Below are 18,542 nucleotides of genomic sequence, written 5' to 3'. Positions count from 1 at the left end.
GGTATTCTCTATACAAGATCAATCGTCCTGAAAACATTCTCATTGCTTCGATTGATTCATGGGGTCCACCATAATACCGACCACCACCACCGGTATAATGGTATAATATCGACCATACCAGGTCGCTGCCTGAATATTAGATTGTCTGAGCATAGGCGCTCGCTAACGGGTAATGCCTACTCGCATGTCGCGCGGCATTGCTCTCAGCATGGGTGCAGTCCAGTCTATAAAAACGCCACAATACTTTCCGCGCATAAAAATCAGACCACGAGGGAGATTATTGAGGCCTACTATATCAGGAAAAAAAAAAGTCGCGTTGTGTAAGCATGCCATCGTTAAATTTGCATGACAGTGAATTTGAATTTTTAAGCCGCCTCATAGTGTAGCATTAGATTACAGGGTTTTGCTTTTTTTGCCTGAGCACTGATAATGACGCCATCGATGGGAGAGCACGTGGCGATGGGTTGGGTACATAGGTTTGTGTATGCCTTCGAATGAAGTTGTGAGTTCAGCGCTGTCCTGTGTGTTCCTGCCTTCTGTCTTCGTATTATTGCGCTGCGTGTTCAAGATGTTTAACACCGACCCATCAAACAGATTTCCTCCTCTTTTTTTCAGATTGAAGTCTACGACAGCTGCAACAGTTACGTGAAATCGCACAAATAGCGATGTGTGCGATTTGTGTGTGCAAAGGAAGAAAGTTCCCGATGAATTGTTATGGTATAACCGGCTTTAAAAAAGAAAATATTTTAGAGAGCCACTCGCGGTGTTTTCACTTAAAATTGGATCTTAATGCGCAAATAAACACTTCGCACCTAATTATTGGCATATCCACTTTTTCGACGATCCTTACCTTGAGTTCCAAAGCGGACACTGTGTCTAGCGCCTTTTCGGAGAGCTCTGGGTCAACGAGGAGGTGCGTGCTGTCGCTGTCGGTGATCTGAAACAGCAGCTCCCCTGAAATACCGGCATGACATTTAAGTTCAATCTCCAGCCGGCGAAAGCTACCTAGTGAGCGAACAACAATCTCCATATCGCTAGATTTATTACAAGTTACGCAATAATCACATCAAGAAAGTGTATGTATAGCAAATAAACTTCACTATGATGACACCCCAAAAAACAATGTTACTCCGATCGCAAGTTATGGAAAAGGAACTCAAGGTGGAGTTTTACATAAGTAGTTCATTCAAATTAAAAAAAAAGAAGAAAGAAAACTCTGGAAAACTGAAGTTTTTTTGCTTATGGGGTTTTACGTGCCAACACTACGGTCTGATTATTAGGCACGCCTTAGTGTAGGACTCCGGAATAATTTCGACCACCTGGAGTTCTTTAACGTGCGCCTAAATCTAAGTACATGGGAGTTTTCGCCTTTCGCCCCCATCGAAATGCTGCTGATCCCACGACATCATGCTTAGCAGCCCAACACCATAGCCACTAAGCAACCACGGCGGGTCAGCTGTGCAATTCATTTCGTACTTGGCAGGGCTTAATTATTACTCTGGTTCACTGACAGACCAACCGGTTGAAGCACGTTGCTGCAACACAGTAGAAGGAAGCAGCGTCTGTTCAGGGATGTCGGCCCCATTCTCAACATTCGCCTTGTTACAGCAGCAATGTCTGATTGGTTCTTTTTTAGGGGGGGAGGATGAAGTTCACGATCCAGTAGAAATTGATCGTGCGACGACAGCGCAGTTCATTGATTAAAGTCCAACAAATTAACCAGAAACTTTAAAAGCGTAATTATTTCTGTAGAGCAGGTGCCGCGACCTATGGCGACCTGGCCAGGCGCACCACATCGTGACGGACGGAAACACTCCCTCAATACGTCACCAGGAGAAATCAATGGTTACATTATTCTGGGATGTCTCTGAAGTAAATAATGAACATTACAAGAAGCCGAAATAACGCCGAGCCATACTTGTTATGCCGATCATCTAAATATAAACATCCGCCCAGTAATCAGGCGTATACGACAAGGACTTCTGACTCCAGGTTTATTGTTTATAGCATGGCATAGCATGGTCCCATAATTTCGTTTCACTGTTAGGACAATCCTGCATATGAAATATGCAGGGTGTCCCAGCTAAATTTAGCCAGAGTTTAAAAATATGCGAATGCCACATAGCTGGACAGAAGCATGGTGATGTAGTCTACCGTCGCTTGGAGATGCTCAAATTACTTTTCCTTTCCGCCTAATTATATAATTAGTCTTAATTAATCAACTTTTCAATTGCCGCACGACTAGCTACTCAAGGCACGTTGCGTGCATTCGCGGGATTCTTTCACTGTCGGAAAAAACACTTTTATTTAGCACGTATTGAACAGGGAGTTTTTCATATTGCTCTAGAATTTTCTCATTGACACTTTTCATCTAATAATAATATTTGAGAAGTTGATTAAATAATAAGCACTAAGTATGTAATTATGTAAAATGAAAAAAAGTAACCTGGGTATCTCCAAGCGACGGCAAACAACAGTGCCTTGGTGCTCTCCAGCTACCTGGCATTCACATATTTTTAAACTCTGGCTAAATTTAGCTGGAACACCCTGTACATGTATCACGCATCCAACCAATTCATCTGATCTCGGCTTGAGTGATTCTGCGTCTTCAGACGGCTCAAAGGATCGGTCGGGTACAAGTATTTCCGAAGCGGCGTGGAGAACCAGACTGCTGTGCATGAGTGGAAATAGTTAAAACCGGAAGATTACTTCCCTCTAGGAATTCATGGACATGTAAAATATCGTAATTGGTGCGATGAACGTGAAGAAGGCTGCTTTGAAATGTGATGTATGTATAATAATTCTGTATTTTATCATTTGTCTCATCGTAAATACCGTTTTAAATAATTAATCATCATATACATGAAATGAACATCGTAGTGGAGAAGCCGCAATGTTTACCAACTTCAAATTATTCAACGACGTACTCCGACCATGCGCTGATGTGTTCGTGTCTGTGTATTTAGATTTTTATTTATTTATATTTTATTTATTTATACAAGTACCTGCAGCGTCACAAGGGCATTATTGCAGGGGGGGACAAATTGAAGAAAAGTGAACATGTGACAAAAACTTGATACAGCAGAGCACAGGTGGTAAAAGTAACAAAATACGTAACATAGATGAGTCATCTCGATGGCAAAACGGTCTTGTGAAATGCGGTGCAAATTTGCAAGAAAGAAATGGAAAGGGTACACAATCGCATGAAGTGCAATGCCAGCCAAATGATATAAAGAAAACGGGATAATATACTACGACAGACTGCGTGACAATAAAGACAGAAACTCTGAACACGTTTTACATTCACCAATGCTCCTGGGAAGCCTATTCCAGTGTGCGGAAACATGCGGGAAAAATGAATTACGGTAGACATCAGTACGGCAGCGCATTTCAAGGACTTTCAGCTCGTGATCACATCGTTTAGAGATGAAGTGGAAAAAACCCAAGAAATGCCTCTAGAAGTAAATGCCAAGGCTTCACCCATTTTCGAAACCCCAGAATAGGTTACTTGTGCAGGTATAACACTGTACAAACAAACAAAGATGGCTACAACACCCAGGTTCACGGTGGCTCTATCGTTTGTAGTGCAAGTTTTTCGTTTGTCTCGTAGGATCGAGGCGTTTCGTCGAACCCGAAAGGGTCCTTGTCGTCAATTACCTTATTTTGATCGGTCTCAAAGACTTCAGCGACGAAACCGCGGAAATGCTTGCGCTGTGCTTGCAAACGTCCGGCCTGCCAATAGAGCCGCATCTTTCTTCTTTCATTACATAGATGCTTTCTAGCGAGCTCTGTCATCAAAGAGGAGTGTTTGTGCGTATAGAGTCTTGCAAAGGTGCAAGCACTCGTTCGTGGCTTTGCTGCACTGCTACATGTACGATGCTTGACCGTTTTCGACCTTAGGAAACTCGGTACTGTAACTCGTTTTGCATCCCACGATATATTGGCGGTAACGTCTGCCGTACTTTAAGGGGGTATACGCTATGTTGTGCACGAACAGAATGAGGCTAAAAACTTTTCGGATATCTGGTCAATGTGTCCTCGCATAAAAAGAAATTATAGTTCCGTTTGCGATTCGGGATGAACCTTTCTCCTTTGCTGATCCATGGAAGAAAGCCGTCTGTGTCTGGGTTCGAGGTAGGCACCAGTCTTGGGAACATAGCAGACACAGACGCAGTCGGACAGACCGTAGCACTTAGATTGCCCTCTTTGGATCATGCGTTCACCCTCTTGCACATGCGTTTTAGTTTTTGTGGAGCGGAGAACAGTACTTGAGCATCATGAAGTTGGGCTGTATTTTTTAGTCTGTCAGACTAAGCACGTGAAAAAGTACGTGGAATGTGCTACTTCAGTAGTATACCAAACCCCACTAGATTGCGGAAAAGTGTGCATTGGGCAAACTGGACGTTGTCTAAATGATAGGTTACGGGAACGCAATTACACGTGCCAGCTTCTAACAGCACCTAGCAACTTGGCTGCACACTGCAAACAATGCAAATGCTCTCCGCTACTAGAAACACCGCAGTTATTGGCACATCAAAAACGAAAACGGAGCAAAAAATATGGGAGGCACTTGCGATAGCTAAAGAACGAGATGTACATAAGCACTCCGTCCATCGCGCTTATCGAAGCTGAGGTCTAGTTTGCCAGGGCGAACGGGTGCAAGTGACCAATGTACGCCTGGCCCAAAGTATGATCACATGCCGTCACCTAGTGATATCCTCTTGTCGCCCCCCCCCCGCGCCATATCTCCTTGTATGTAAGCGAGTTCTTCAACTCTATTAAACACTTGGTAGTTTGCTCTACGTATTTCCGCGTCCTGTCCTTCACTTTGGTAACACTAAGCGCAATATAATCATGTACGCCCACCAACTAGCCCCCTTCATTGCTATGCTGAGTGAAATCTTCCAGAAGCCGAATCGAAGATTAATGGACCAGAAGTATTTAGCTCCGTGCAAGCAGTCCAAAGCGTTATCTATGTGTGGTATTGGGTAGACGTCTCTTCGCGTGATCTTGTTTAAGTGGCGATAATCGACGCAGAAACGCCAAGTACCATTTTTTTTTTCACAAGGACGACAGGCAAAGCCCAAGGCCTGGCTGATGGTTCGGTGACCCCTTTGCGGAGCATTCTGTCCTCTTCTGATTGGATGACTCTACGTTCAGCATGCGATACACGATAGGGAAGGCGACGAATAGGATTCGTGTCTCCAGTGTTTATGCGGTAGTGAACAACCAATGTTTGGCTTAAAGGCCTGTCGCCGAAATCAAAGATGTCACTGTACGATTCGAGCACGAGACAAATGTCCGTGGCCTGTGCAGAGGTGAGGTCAGATGCAATCAGTTTGTCGAAGTCATCCGTTAAGAAACCAGAGCTATGAGCTGAAATTGGTGCTAAGAAACCGCTCTCGGCATTCAGACTCTCAATGTCAAATTCGGAACTACTAGAAAAGTTGGCCAAGAACATGCCGGCCGGAAGCGCTTGAGGGCGCAGGCTGAAATTCAGAAGCGGTAAAACGACGTCGTTATTAGTAACCGTGACCAGCTCAAAGCACATCGATGATGGGGCGAAGCACATATTCACCATCAGAAACCTGTGGCTGGGCGGGCAAATTGATGAGCTGCCTCGGGTGACAGACGCACACCGTGAAGCGAACACAAGTGCGATGGGGCGGTGCTCGGAGCATCGGCGAGTTGAGGCAGTTCCAAATGAAGAACGCCGGCTGTGCAGTCAATGAGAGCGGAATGAGTGGACAAAAAGTCCAACCCAAGGATAACGTCACGAGGGCAGTTGTCGATCACAGCAAGGAGAACAGTAGGGCGGCCGGCTATACTCAAAACGACGCTAAAGGTTACTATGAAGTCAAGCTAAAGTAATAAATCAATGCTCTAGAACGTGTACGGCGTCTATATAATTGCGAACAGAGCTTTAGTAACCGGGAAATTGAGGTAAATAGATGGCACAATTTGAGACCCTTCAGGTACATTCCGGTACTAGCTCGATGACGAAGGCACTCCTCATCATAATTTATGTCACTAGTATTCAACTACTCGTATTAAAAAGATCGTTTTATTAGGGTATAAGGCGGGAGAAAATGCTGCTTGCCTACTTCTGTTTGATTCTAAGAAAAAATAATATTTTGATGTTACCCTTCAGTAGTATGGGTGGTCGGAAGGTTTCGTTTTCGTTCGACTCTCCGCGCTCGACTCTACGCCGCGCGCCCTTTGGAGTTTCAGTTGTTTCGTTATCGCGTCGTGTTGCGCTGGTTCTGCTGGCTCGCCAAACTTGCATTTGGGGCAAGCAGCGAGAATGCCACGTCCATGTGATGTCGTGGGATGCGCCAACGGTCCGCGGAACTTGGCCAAGGACCGTCGCAGCAGCAATCCAATGTTACTTATCACTGTGTACCAACGAGTTAACCTCTCCGTTCGAAGTGGTTAAGTGCCGTACCTCTGACACAACGCGTTAGCTAAGAACCGAAAAATCTCATAGTGTGCTCGCTTCACTTTCGTCCAGAGGATTACGAGTTCAACACCGACTTACTGAAGTCGTGTGGAGTGCCTTTCAATGCAATGCTTTCCCGTAGCGCTGTTCCGTCGGTCTTGCCTACATTCTCCAAAGCGCAAGAACAACTGCAGGTCGAATACGGGTGGAAAGTGCGGCATTTGCCTTTCACGAAGGAAAAGCTACAAATGTGCGAATATGTACGGCCATGACATACAGTTGCCGTCGTAGTAGTACGCAGCGACGCCGGCAGCGCGAGTCATCAGCAGCAGGTCACGTTCATCAGTGCTTAAATCGCTGAAGTCGATCCCAGCATCGCGAGCCAATGTGTTGTTGTCAGGGTCGTCCATTGCAATGAGCGTCAAAGTTGGCGTCATAAAATAAAGAACCAGCTTATCGTCGCGCGCTTTCCCTTCCGCTAGCCACCATAATTCCCCTTTGGCGCTAATGTCGGCTCTGTCTTGGATCTGTTTCTGGCTGCGCGTTTGCATATTGCGCAGAAAAGTCGTAGCGCCGTCTGCGGGCGCCGTTTTAATCGCCGACGGCGCAACGTCACTATGAGGCCATGACGTCACCACTCCTCGATCGGGCAGCGGGCGAGTTGAACTGCGCTAGAGGAACGCAGACGCTTCAGAACGCATTTTCTCTTAAAATAAGTATCTTCTTCGCATGAAACACGCGTTTCAAGGTTTCTTGGATGGTATTTCAACAGTCCACGTTGACTTAATATTAACCTTTAGTGTCCCTTTAAACGCGCAGTACACATTCCAAGAACAACCAGCAAGCATTCGTCGGCAAAACGAAGCACTCGGGCAGCTGCTGGGGTGAGGGCCTTCTTTAGACGTCTAATTGGGCTAGCACAATTCACAGACAAGTGGGCTCAGTGTTGCGGAGTACTTGGATAGATACGCCGTCTATTTTAGCATCAATTACACTTCTCTTTGTGGGCACAGGTAGAAGATTTGCTGCAGTAGTAGGCAATGCAGCATCTCCTTCGAGGGCTGCATTTCGTAGTTTTCTGAAAGGCTGCGGTCAAAAGCCACAGGGGACGAAAGGCGACGTGGTTGCGGCGAAGGGGAAGATGGGCGACGTGTTTGCAGTCAACCAGACTGGTGTACTCGCGGCGATGGTGAGCGACTATACCACGTGATCCTAGCAGAGTTGTCGGCACTGTTGGACTCAGCTGTGGGCGAAATATTGCGGGTATTTCCATCAAAACGGCTCAGGTTGGTCGGCGTGCGAGGTATTGGGAATGAGGAGTTGCGACAGTATCGGGCAACATGGCGAATGCGGTGGCAGGTGAAACATATCGGCTGATCATCCGGAGTACTTCACTCCGTCGGGCTGCGATAACACGGAGGGAAGCGTCGGGGTGGAGCGAAAATGGGGGAATGGCGTTCGTTGGCTCTCGGGTTTGCGACAGCAAAGACAGAATGTAAGCCAATGTTTTCAAGTTCCTGGCGGACGATGGCTTGTACGAGGGGAACTGAAAAACAGTAGCATCAGGGCCACGCGAACAGGAAGCTGCTGGCACCATCGCATCCAGTTCACGTCGAACGATTCACACCGCGTCCTATGATGGCGACGCATGCTGCTGTGCGGGTTGACCTTCACACATCGACGTTGCGGCAGTATTGGGAAGCCTGGCGAATGGTTGCAAAACACGTCGGCTTTTCGCCTGCTCGAAATGTCGGCACTCTTTAATGATGGCATCAACTGTAGCACAGCTTTTGCACACGAGCATATTAAAGGTGTCGTCAGCAATGCCCTTAAGCACGTGCCCGACCTTTCAACTTCTGTCATGTCGCGATCGGCTTTACGACAAAGTGCTAGCACGTCCTGGATGTACGAGACATAGGACTCCGTGGGGGATTGCGCATGGGAGGCCAGTTCCTGCTTTGCGGCAATTTTATGGCCGGCTGGTTTGCCAAACAACTCTGTCAACTTCTCTTTGCATTGGTCCCAGCTGGCTAGCTCCTCTTCGTGGTTTTCGTACCACATCTTTGCCGTGCCTCTTATGTAGAACAACAGGTTAGCTAGCGTAATCGTAGGGTCCCATCTGCTGATTCCACTCACGCGTTCGTACATAGCCACCACACTCTTAACGTTGGGCTAATCAGTCCCGCAGAATGTTCCAGGATCCTTGGGTTGCAGAAGCACTACCGAAGGAGACATAGCTAGCGACATTGACATTGGAAGCAGCAACGACGTTGGTCCCGCGTGCTCAACGTCTTTCATGGAGGGCATGGTGATACGACGTCAGCTGCGGAGCTCCGTTTCCAGCCGTGGTACCCAGCACCTTATACCAATATTTTACGGGGATGTTGGGAGTATATTGTGACTGTATTTGCAATATATACACAAGCATCGTCAGTGTAGTTAAAGATGGCGGACCATCAACAACACGCAGCAGCCAGCATCTCGCGATCTTCTTCCTTGCTCTTCTTTTATCCTTCCCTAACAGCATAATGTGCGAAGTTGATGAAAATGAAACAACCATGAATTATAGTGAGAGAATCGAGCATGCAGTTTGCAATTTATTTAGGAATTACAAGTTTAACTTGGTAAAGAAAGTATCAAAAACCAGTTGGGTTGCAATGCCTGGCCTTGAAATCGTTGCACTACCGATGTAGCATACGAGATTAGTATACATAAGATTAAGTAGAGACTGCTTAAAAATGAAAAAAAAATTATGGGCTTTACGTGCCAAAACCGCTTTCTGATTATAAGGCACGCCGTATTGGAGGGCTCCGGAATTTTCCACCACCTGGGGTTCTTTAACGTGCACCTAAATCTAACTACACGGGTGTTTTCGCATTTCGCCCCCATTGTTGCTTGAAATACAGTTCGTATGTTATTTGGAGCTTGCTCTTTGTTATATGCGTAAGCAAACAAAGCCCAGGCTAACCGGCGGCACACTCGTTGCACAATCCATGCCGGCCCAAATGCTTTTACTGTCGCACATGTACGCGTGAGCATTAGCGTTCGAATGTCTGTAGCGTAAGTGACCAGAGTTGTGTGGGATCCCTGTAAGATACAAACTACCATCGATTAGTTCTGTCGCAAACAAGTGCCAGCAATAGAACGCGAATACACGCGTGGCTACGGCGACACGCTGAACTACGAATCACGTGTAAAAGCGTCGTTTCGCTTTCGAAAACTTGGCGTGGCTAAGAAACAATCTTGACTGGTTAATGACCGAAACAGTTGGACAGGCAACCACCAAAACAAATAGCTATTATTGTAGGGCTAATTTGCCACTTCGAAAAACATGAATCGCAAGAACATTGGCTAGATTACTTTATCACAGTTACGGCCACACTTGTCGTCTGCCTCCCACTAAGGCCGGCGTATAATCGCTGTCGGGCTCGCCTATCACTGTTTTCAGCATGCTTCCAGTGAATAACTAGATGCTCACTGCAAATCTAAAAATTCTGACAAAAATCTTACACGATGCTTTCTGCTTTACCACTTCAGGATTACACACTCTAGCAGGTAAGTTTGCATTGCACTGTAGGAGATAGGTACCATGAAAATTCGTTTTCAGTCCCTTTAGGGCATTCGGAACACTTGTGCTGTGAAGAATACTTCACAAACTAAATCAAACGGAGCTTAAGCCTACACCACTAGTTTATTAAAGTGCCAGCCTAAAGAAAGCACATTCCGTGATTTGAAGCGAAAGCAACATATTTATGGATATGAAAAGAAAACAATGGTCTACTTGCCGGAAATAAAGTCGTCCTGAGAGAAGCGTTTCGAACAAACCACCATAGTGTTTGTCATCTTTTTCCCAATGCGCAAGTTTCTTATCCATGTCGCTCTCCGTTGTGCGTCGTCTACTATACTTTCGGGAAAGATGAAATGATTAATTGCTGACTTTCCGCAGCGACGACGCACCCATAATGATACCCAACCGAATTCTTTCGACCAATCTTCTTTTTCTTCTTCGTCGGATTTGCGCGCGGCAGCCTCATGATGATTAGAGAACTACGAGGCAACGTTTCACCACACGCTTTTTTGTTCGAGCCCGCGGCTGAACCTAGATCGGCTGGTTCACGGCGCGGCCGCTTGGGGCCGAGCGTTCAGTAGGAGTCGGAATAGTAAGAGGAACTACAACGTACTCCGAGTGAGTGAAGGCTTGGCGAGGACTATGGATGCTCCAGCGGCGACGCAGCCCCACGTGGCGACAATGCTGTCGATGTTGTTCTCGACGTGGACGCAGACACGAGCACCAGTCCGGATTCCGTGCCGCTGGAAGCCAGCTGCGTAGCGCCGTAAACGGGACAGCAGTTCTTTCTTGGTCAGTGTGACAGAGTCGTCGGCCTGCGCGAAAAATAGCCACATCTTTAAAGTAGCTGTTATGTCGAAGCATATTACCGTTCCCCAAGCATACCCAGGAATTCTGGACAAGCGTTTGGTTTCCTTTTTCGCCACCACGTGGCGTATCCAGCTTAATGATTTGAAATTCGCGCCGTGACGTATGCCATGACGCACAACAAAAGAAAACATAATAAAAAGAAGCGCACCCTGAGACTGTTGCTTCACCTCGGTACTTAAAAACGAGCGCGCTCAAGTATCGGCCTTATCTGCTACTTGCCCGACGGGCAATGAGTCGACGATTTTGTTAGACACCTTGCCAGACAGCTCGTTGGCATTCCGTGTGAGATGTCTGGCCGAGATAATGGCTCCCGCAAAGCTTCCCTTTGGTTTCCTTCGTTGTATTTTCCTATTATTTGTACACCACTGCAGCCGTGGGCTTCCATATAGTCAGCTTTGTGTTTCGTGGGTTTCCGGTAGAACCGGAATGATTGAATAAGAGGAAGCTTTAGCTAGGGCCTATCTTCGATGCCGGCCGCTCAAATACATGTAAAAGGCATGATTTTGTGCGAAAACAGCTCAATGACCTGAATGAGAATTGTTGCATTTAAGAGAGAACGTGTAGCATTTAAGAGAGAACGTTAAATCAGTGATTGCAGCAGAAATAATTTTGATTTAGGCCATATAGAAGTATTGACAAGACGTCGGAAATCAGTAAATCTGAAAAAAGAATAGAAGTACGAAGTTTACAAATCCGCTTGTTAGCATCAAAAACTGGTATCACATCTCTATATTGGAGCAGCTCAATCGGGCAAGTTTGACGTATGAATTTATGATGTATGTGAGGTTGTTACAATGCTTGTCAAGGTTTTGCGAATGCCACATTCAGGAATTAGTGGTGTACTTAAGGGTGGCATATGTTATATCATTTTCGTCCGCAATAAATGAAATATTAGGTGCAGCTTAGAGAATTGCGACATTATTTTTTGTTGGTGAGGTGCGGGGTTGTATACTTCAGGTAGCGTTTCTTTAAATTTCGCATATTTTCAGAATTTAAAAAAGTGGAAGTTAAATAAAAATTCGTGGTTTCTGCAATCTCATTTTAACGGTCTCTTGTGAGTTCAACATAACTAATTAATTTCGGTGCAGTGATTGTGAGAAGAAACCATTGTTCATTTCCCATGTAGGAGCTAAAGCTTCCGGTTAGGTTCGATTTAGAATATTATTGCTGAAAGAAGAAGCAAGACGGGTAGCGTATTTACAGTATGGGGGCCGCAATTCGATGGGGGTGAAAATGCGAAAACACCCTTGTACTTAGGTTTTGGTGTACGTTGAAGAATCCCAGGTGGTCGAAATTTTCCTGAGTCCTCCACTATGGCGTGCCTCATAATCACATGGTGGTTTTGGCAGGTAAAGCTCCATAATTTAATTTTTTGTAAGTTACAGAATCAGGAGTAATTTACAGTAATTGGCAAAGACAATTACTGCAGTCTAGTTTCTGAAGCATTGTCTTCTTCAGTCCCAAGCTCCTGCTCATCTTCCTCAGCGTTGTGCAGAACTGTGTAACGTATTTCCACCTGGCATGGAAGCGCCATTCCGCTGATTTTTATGCTGAAACGGACTAGTAGCGTTTTAGGCAGCCGACAAGTACGGCGTCATGGGATGCCTGGATGGAGCGAGTAGTAGGTGCGGTCGGAGAGATCTCATAGGTTACGTCGCTTGCCTGACAAAGGACCCGGTAAGGCCGGAATAGCGGGACATTAGTTTTTTCGAGCGGCCGAAGCGGTGGCTGGGAGATCGCCGAAGGACAAGATCCCTGGGAACATAATCGGCGTCCCGGTGACTAATGTCACAAATGCTTTTCTGCGTTTTCTAAGAAGCACAAAGGCGACGGTGAGCAACTAGGCATGTTTCTTGGGCTCGAGCAATTACATGGCGGGTATACTGAAACACGGGCTCTTGAGTAGTAGGCAGTATTGTAAAAAGGCAATACTGGATCTCGGCCGTACAAGGAATAAAATGGCGAGTAACCTATAGTGTCGTAGCGTGATTAATTGTAGGCGAATGTGACAAAAGTGAGAGCAATATCTGAATCAAGATGGTTTTCAGAAACACACATGGAGAGCTTGTCCGTTATTGATCGAATAAGCCGCCCCCTAAGATCGTTCCCTTATAAAAATGAACGTTAACATTCTTTAGAACTCCTACCAACTTTCTATTAACCTTATTGACAGTCTATTAACATTTACATTCTAGTAACATTTGTTCATACACAGTCAAAAGACTTCCTTCTTACTTTTGTATAAAGAATATTTTCAATACACCGTTAACAGACTTTCTTCTTACTTTTGTATAAAGAATTTTTTAAATACACCGTTAAAAGACCTCCTTCTTACTTTTGTATAAAGAATATATTCAATACACTGTCAACAGACTTACTTCTTACTTTTGTATAAAGAATGTTTTAAATACACTGTTAATAGACTTCCTTCTTACTTTTGTATAAAGAATATATTTAATACACCGTAAAAGACTTCCTCCTTACTTTTGCACATAGAATATTTTAAGGTCCCCATCAACATGTATTTTTCTAACTTTTATCTCTATAACCACTTCAGTACTGCGTCAGAAGGCTCGTTACTTTTGTGTAAAGAATGTTGTACTATACATCATCGAACTATATTTTTTTGTTTGAAGGACATGTATCCTCAGTACGTCCACAGCTCGTACTGTTTGCCAAAAAATATTTAGAATGGGAAGTAACTTGAGAGTTCTTGATAAATTTTTCTAACACACATTAATGCCGGTATATGACATACTCAGGAGTCAAGCTCTTTGTTTTAAATCATAGTCCCAATCCAAGTCGGTAGCCAATTGTTGACGGAGTGCTCCTAAAATGTTTAAAGAAATATGTTCGTAAATTGTTAGAACTAATTTTTTAGAGGATCTACTGGACTACGTGAGCGTGCGGTGACGTCAGCACACTCCGAGAAAATTTGCTTGCGCTACACCACCTGACCGGTGTGATAGCGGACTACTGTGCAGGCCGCACACCAGTTACAGAGCTTTATCCCGGCCTTGGGGCTGGTTAATTAAAGGCCGATTTACGCTTGAGCCGTGACGCGTGCGGTCGTGCAGAAAACTGCGCATTTCGCCCACTGGTTCACAAATTTTGGCATACACTGGGCTCGCACGTGCAGTGTAAACCGAAGTGTGTGTACCAGTCTACGAAATGTGCAAATTTTCAACCGACCACATGCGTGCGGGCAGGCGGGTGGTGTGGTGTAAGGCTCGAGCGTAAATTTGCCCTTACCACGCACTGCTATTGCAATGCCACCAATTAGCTTTGCAAAGAGATAATTAGGTCAGTGCAATCTGCGATATATATAGTACGCCCTAAGCTGGAACGAGTCAGCATAGTAGCGTCATGATATTTGTTAAAAAGAAAAAGAGCCGAAACTCAGGGTAACACGGCGCTGGAACGTTGCCGCTCAAATGTCCAAAAGGCTGCAAAATACAACTACTGCTGAGTAAGAGCGGGTATTGACCTGAGAAGCGCACAGGTCGAATAGAAAGAAAAGCTGAACTCTGTGCAAGCAACACTTTTCTGTGAAAAAATAATTAGATTACTCTTACAGTGTAAAAAATTTAGCTTTCTACGCGTTCCTATTCGCACGCTTTCGTCCCTGCCTCCTACCGACGGCTTCTGCACATTAAAGGAAATAGGACCTTGCATCAAAGTGAAGGCAAAGTAACTATGTGAACTGATGTGCTTTATGGCGATGGTAGCTTGCTGTGTGTGAAAACAGATCGAAAAGAAATAATTATGCACTCTTAACATTCAGTGATCTTGCTTCACAACACGGCGACAAAATTTTGAGCTCCGACAAGGGGTCATCATGACATCCGTAATAATGGCATTCCGTATACCAACAGCCAGGATATCAAAGGCCATGCTTTTGCCGTGCCTCGGGCGTCTGAAAACTGCTGACGTCATAGTCGCCACGCTTCGGACATGTATTTGACTATAAAAATAGTACTACAATGTGCTTCACCGCTGGGTGCCAGGGAGCAATGTTTTGTCTTTGAAAGCAGCAAGTGCTAAAGGATGCTCTTGCGCAAAATAGAATATCCACATAATTTACCCAATATGATTTTATTTTTCTATGTGTATTACATTTCGAGAAAAAAGTCGGTTTTCAGAACAATAATTGTCTCGAAAGATAAAACTATACAGCCCCTAATGCCCAACAAAATTGAGCCGGCTGCCTTCTCAGATTTTTTTTTCAACCTCGGCCATGAGTTGCATTCCTCCCTCTAAGTGCAGTTCCCAGAAAGGGGTGCGTACACAAAGGCCGGCCACAGCTTTCACCAAGAGGCGAGGAATGTCTAGGTGTGAGTCAACCATCGCAAGGTAGCGGGGGAGGGGGGGGCATGTTTCGGCTTAAAGAGGGGCTTTAGTTCCGCGGCGGTCAAGGCGAAGCAGGTGGATGGAAAGAATGTCACATGCCTCCCCGCGCATGCGCAGAAATTTGACAGTTGGCCGAGTCGAGGCAAAGAGGGAGACCATCGCAATCGCCATCAGTTCCTTTGCGACGCCAGCATGGTACGGTCGCAGAGATGTAGGTGTTTCGTGGCGTATTGTAGCAGCAATCTAGCCGTTTTTGCTGCTATTTATGCTTATGCTGTGTTGTAGCTAATTCATCGATGCAAGCCAACCAGCAAGGTGTTTGCGAAGCCCACGGTGCTTTCTTCGTTCCGTGATGTGAGCGTTTCTGGAACTCTGCCAGCTGCGATGCAGTGTCGTGTGAAGTGATTTAATATTGGCACTGTCCGTGTTTTAAACTGCACAAATAGCGAACAGCTGTTCCTCAAGACTGCTATGCGCCGAAGTTTTCTCTATCTCCAAATTATAATAAAAGGTATGTTCTTTTCCATCATTTTTCACAAACATATTATTTTGATGTTCTTTTATTTCAGTTTCTAATGCCGCATTTTGGCAGGTTATTATAGCGCGAACTGTAACGACGTGAAATGTTTTAAGAACGATTTTCTTACCTTTTTCAGCTGCCCCGCGCTAAGGGGTTCGCTTGAAGTTGCTATAAACACGAAGCGTACAAACACTTCGTTTTCACAGCGTTCGCAATGACCTAAGGTCTGGTAAATATTGTCTGATCATGAACTCATTCTTTGGTCTTTCCTACTCTGGCTGCACAGGATGAGAAACAGTAAAATATTGAGCGTATAGCTTCACGGTTCACAATTACATATTTTTCAGCGAACCGGTTCACAATGACATAGGTTGCACTGCATAGACAAGTGCGAATGTGAAAGAAAATCATTCGCACCTGTTTAACCATTGCAACCTATGTCATTGTGAACCGGTATTTTTTGACACTGGTATTTTGTTTTCGAGTAAAAATAAACGAACACGTCAAATTACAGAAGCGTTCCGTATAATAAGGCGTGCTTAAAAATGCATCAGTCAGCCATTGCTTGCTATCACTGACGAAGCATTTGTGTTCTTGAGTACTGCTTCAAGCTCTGTCATCTGTTTATATAAAAGTGGATGACACGTTTTGCACATGCTCGGTGCAGCTAGCTGGCGCTGTTACTTTCATTCCTTCCGAAAATAACCAGCTTTGAGTAAGCGCTCGCGTGTCCACCTTCTCTGCGTCCGTGTCTATTGTGCGTGCTACAAATTTCACCATGAATAAACCATGTAATTAACTTTTTTAGTGAGTAACTCATTTATGCAGTTAATTGGTAGAGAAACCCATTTAGTACGCTTTCCTAATTTTAATAACACGTAGTAAATACAACGCAGCAAAGGATATGCATTAAATAATGTGCCCCATCCTTGCCATCTCCTCTGCAAGTAAACAGGGATGACGGTCACAATTTTATCATTCATGTGAGCCTTAAAAAGCTGTTCTATGTATGTGATATGCTAACCTGAACATGATGTTAACACTGACCATCTTGTTTCTGTGCAGGGTTGGTTCATTCTGCAAGCATTCTGAGAGATCAGCTTGCATAATCGATGCTTGCTAGATATTATGCGACAGCTGCCATGCCGTAATCAACTAAGTCATTATTCATTTATTTTTTCTTTTAATTTCTCTACTACTTCTCTCACAATTCTGTGTAAATATTTTTGTGTGAATAAACTTCTTTCAGGGCAAACTTGCATTTGTTTTCCATTTACGTGCACCTTCTAGGTTGCATACTGCCTTTTACCAACGTGTTCACACATACTGACAAATGTTTACACTATGCTACTAGGTCGTATGTGGGACAAATGTTACTAGAGGAATAGTAAGACGTCAATAGCAAGTACATAAGCACATGTAAGTAAAATATTGCCAGAGTGTTACTAAAGAGCCTAAAGACTTGTGTTGGTTGACGGTTAGTACAATGTTTACAGACCATCTATGAACATGCTTCAGTTGAAGTACGGTAGCCAATTCTTGATAGGATCCAATTCTTGATAGGATGTTACTAGGGTGTATAAAGACAAATGTTAATAGGTGATTGGTAGGAAGTTGGCAGAACGTTTACAAACATTGTTCAATTGGAAGAATGTTAATATGGCGTATAAAGAAAGCTTGTTAATGGGGGATTGGTAGGAAGTCAACAGAAAATATATGAACATTTTTCTTTTGAAAGAATGTTAATACGGTGTATAAAGAAAGTTTGTTAATAGGGGGTTGGTAGGAAGTTAACAGAAAATATATGAACATTTCTCTTTTGAAAGAATGTTACTAGGGTGTATAAAGACAAATGTTCATAGGAAATTGGTAGGAAGTTTAAAGACATCCTATGAACATGTTTCTATTGAAAGTTGGTGGCCAATTGTTTCTAGGGTGTTACTAGAGCGTTGTTAGGATGTATAAAGACAGCTGGTAGGATTTCAATTGACTGTTGGTAGGTTCTAGTAACAAACGTCTATAGACTGTCTAAAAAATGTTGCTAGAAATTTTTATAAGGGTTCGTCTGAGGGTGGGATGCTGTACGAAGTTTATGTTTGGTAGAACAGGAGCGGAGCAAGTAGACCACAACTGTAGAGAGGAAGGAGCGACCCCTGTCGGTAAGAAGTTGACGAGAAGCGCCGTGGTGAACATGATGTTGTGCAAGAGGAAGTAGGCTACGTCTGTTGGAAGGGCTCTGGTGAACCCGAACCAAGTTGTAGAATCAGTTGCGACGGCAGTCCATTTGTTGCATCAGCAAGATGTGGGGAAAGGGGCCAACAGTCGTACACCAACGCGATAAAAGGGTTCGGTAGGATTGCCAAGAGGTAGGAGTAAACCATCAGTGAGAACAGATGGCTTCTTCTGTAGTTGACGCAACTCACAAGAAGCGACGTAGCGGCGGGCCGATCGGTACAGACCAGGCCGTAAGAATCGCTGCCGGACACGGTCGTACGTACTGATTCCCCGAAGTGACGAAAAGTTGGTAGATCGTACAGCTTGGACAGAAGGATCAACAAGAGAAGGATCACATGATCTAGATGTGAGCTTGTACATGATGCCACGTATACCGGATCTCAGCACTCTTCGGTAGCGAGGTCAGCGAAGCACATAGCGAAAATGCAGAAGCAGAAGCATAGCACACAGGAACTACAGGAGCGTCGTCTAGGTGGTAGTACTAGCAGTTGGCATGTTGGTGTAAACTCGCACAAGCAACCGTGTACGAGTATTCCTGTAGGCGTAGCGCCCAGTGACCT

General features: G+C 44.8%; 1 protein-coding gene across 2 annotated transcripts in view; it reads right to left on the bottom strand.

Moving 5' to 3' along the window:
- LOC142580022 (luciferin 4-monooxygenase-like) overlaps positions 1-18,542 on the bottom strand; it is a 140,977-nt gene that overhangs the window by 92,081 nt on the left and 30,354 nt on the right. For both annotated transcript variants that reach the window (XM_075690749.1, XM_075690748.1), the window contains exons 2-3: positions 10,621-10,822; positions 851-954 (exon numbers count right to left, since the gene is read on the bottom strand). In XM_075690749.1, coding sequence (XP_075546864.1) covers positions 851-954; positions 10,621-10,822 — 306 coding nt within the window. The remainder of the gene's footprint in view (positions 1-850; positions 955-10,620; positions 10,823-18,542) is intronic.

The sequence above is a fragment of the Dermacentor variabilis genome, chromosome 4 (assembly GCF_050947875.1).
Source record: "Dermacentor variabilis isolate Ectoservices chromosome 4, ASM5094787v1, whole genome shotgun sequence".
Lineage (NCBI taxonomy): Eukaryota > Metazoa > Arthropoda > Arachnida > Ixodida > Ixodidae > Dermacentor > Dermacentor variabilis.
The sequence above is the reverse complement of the archived record's forward strand: the minus strand, read 5'-3'. Positions and strand labels throughout refer to the sequence as shown.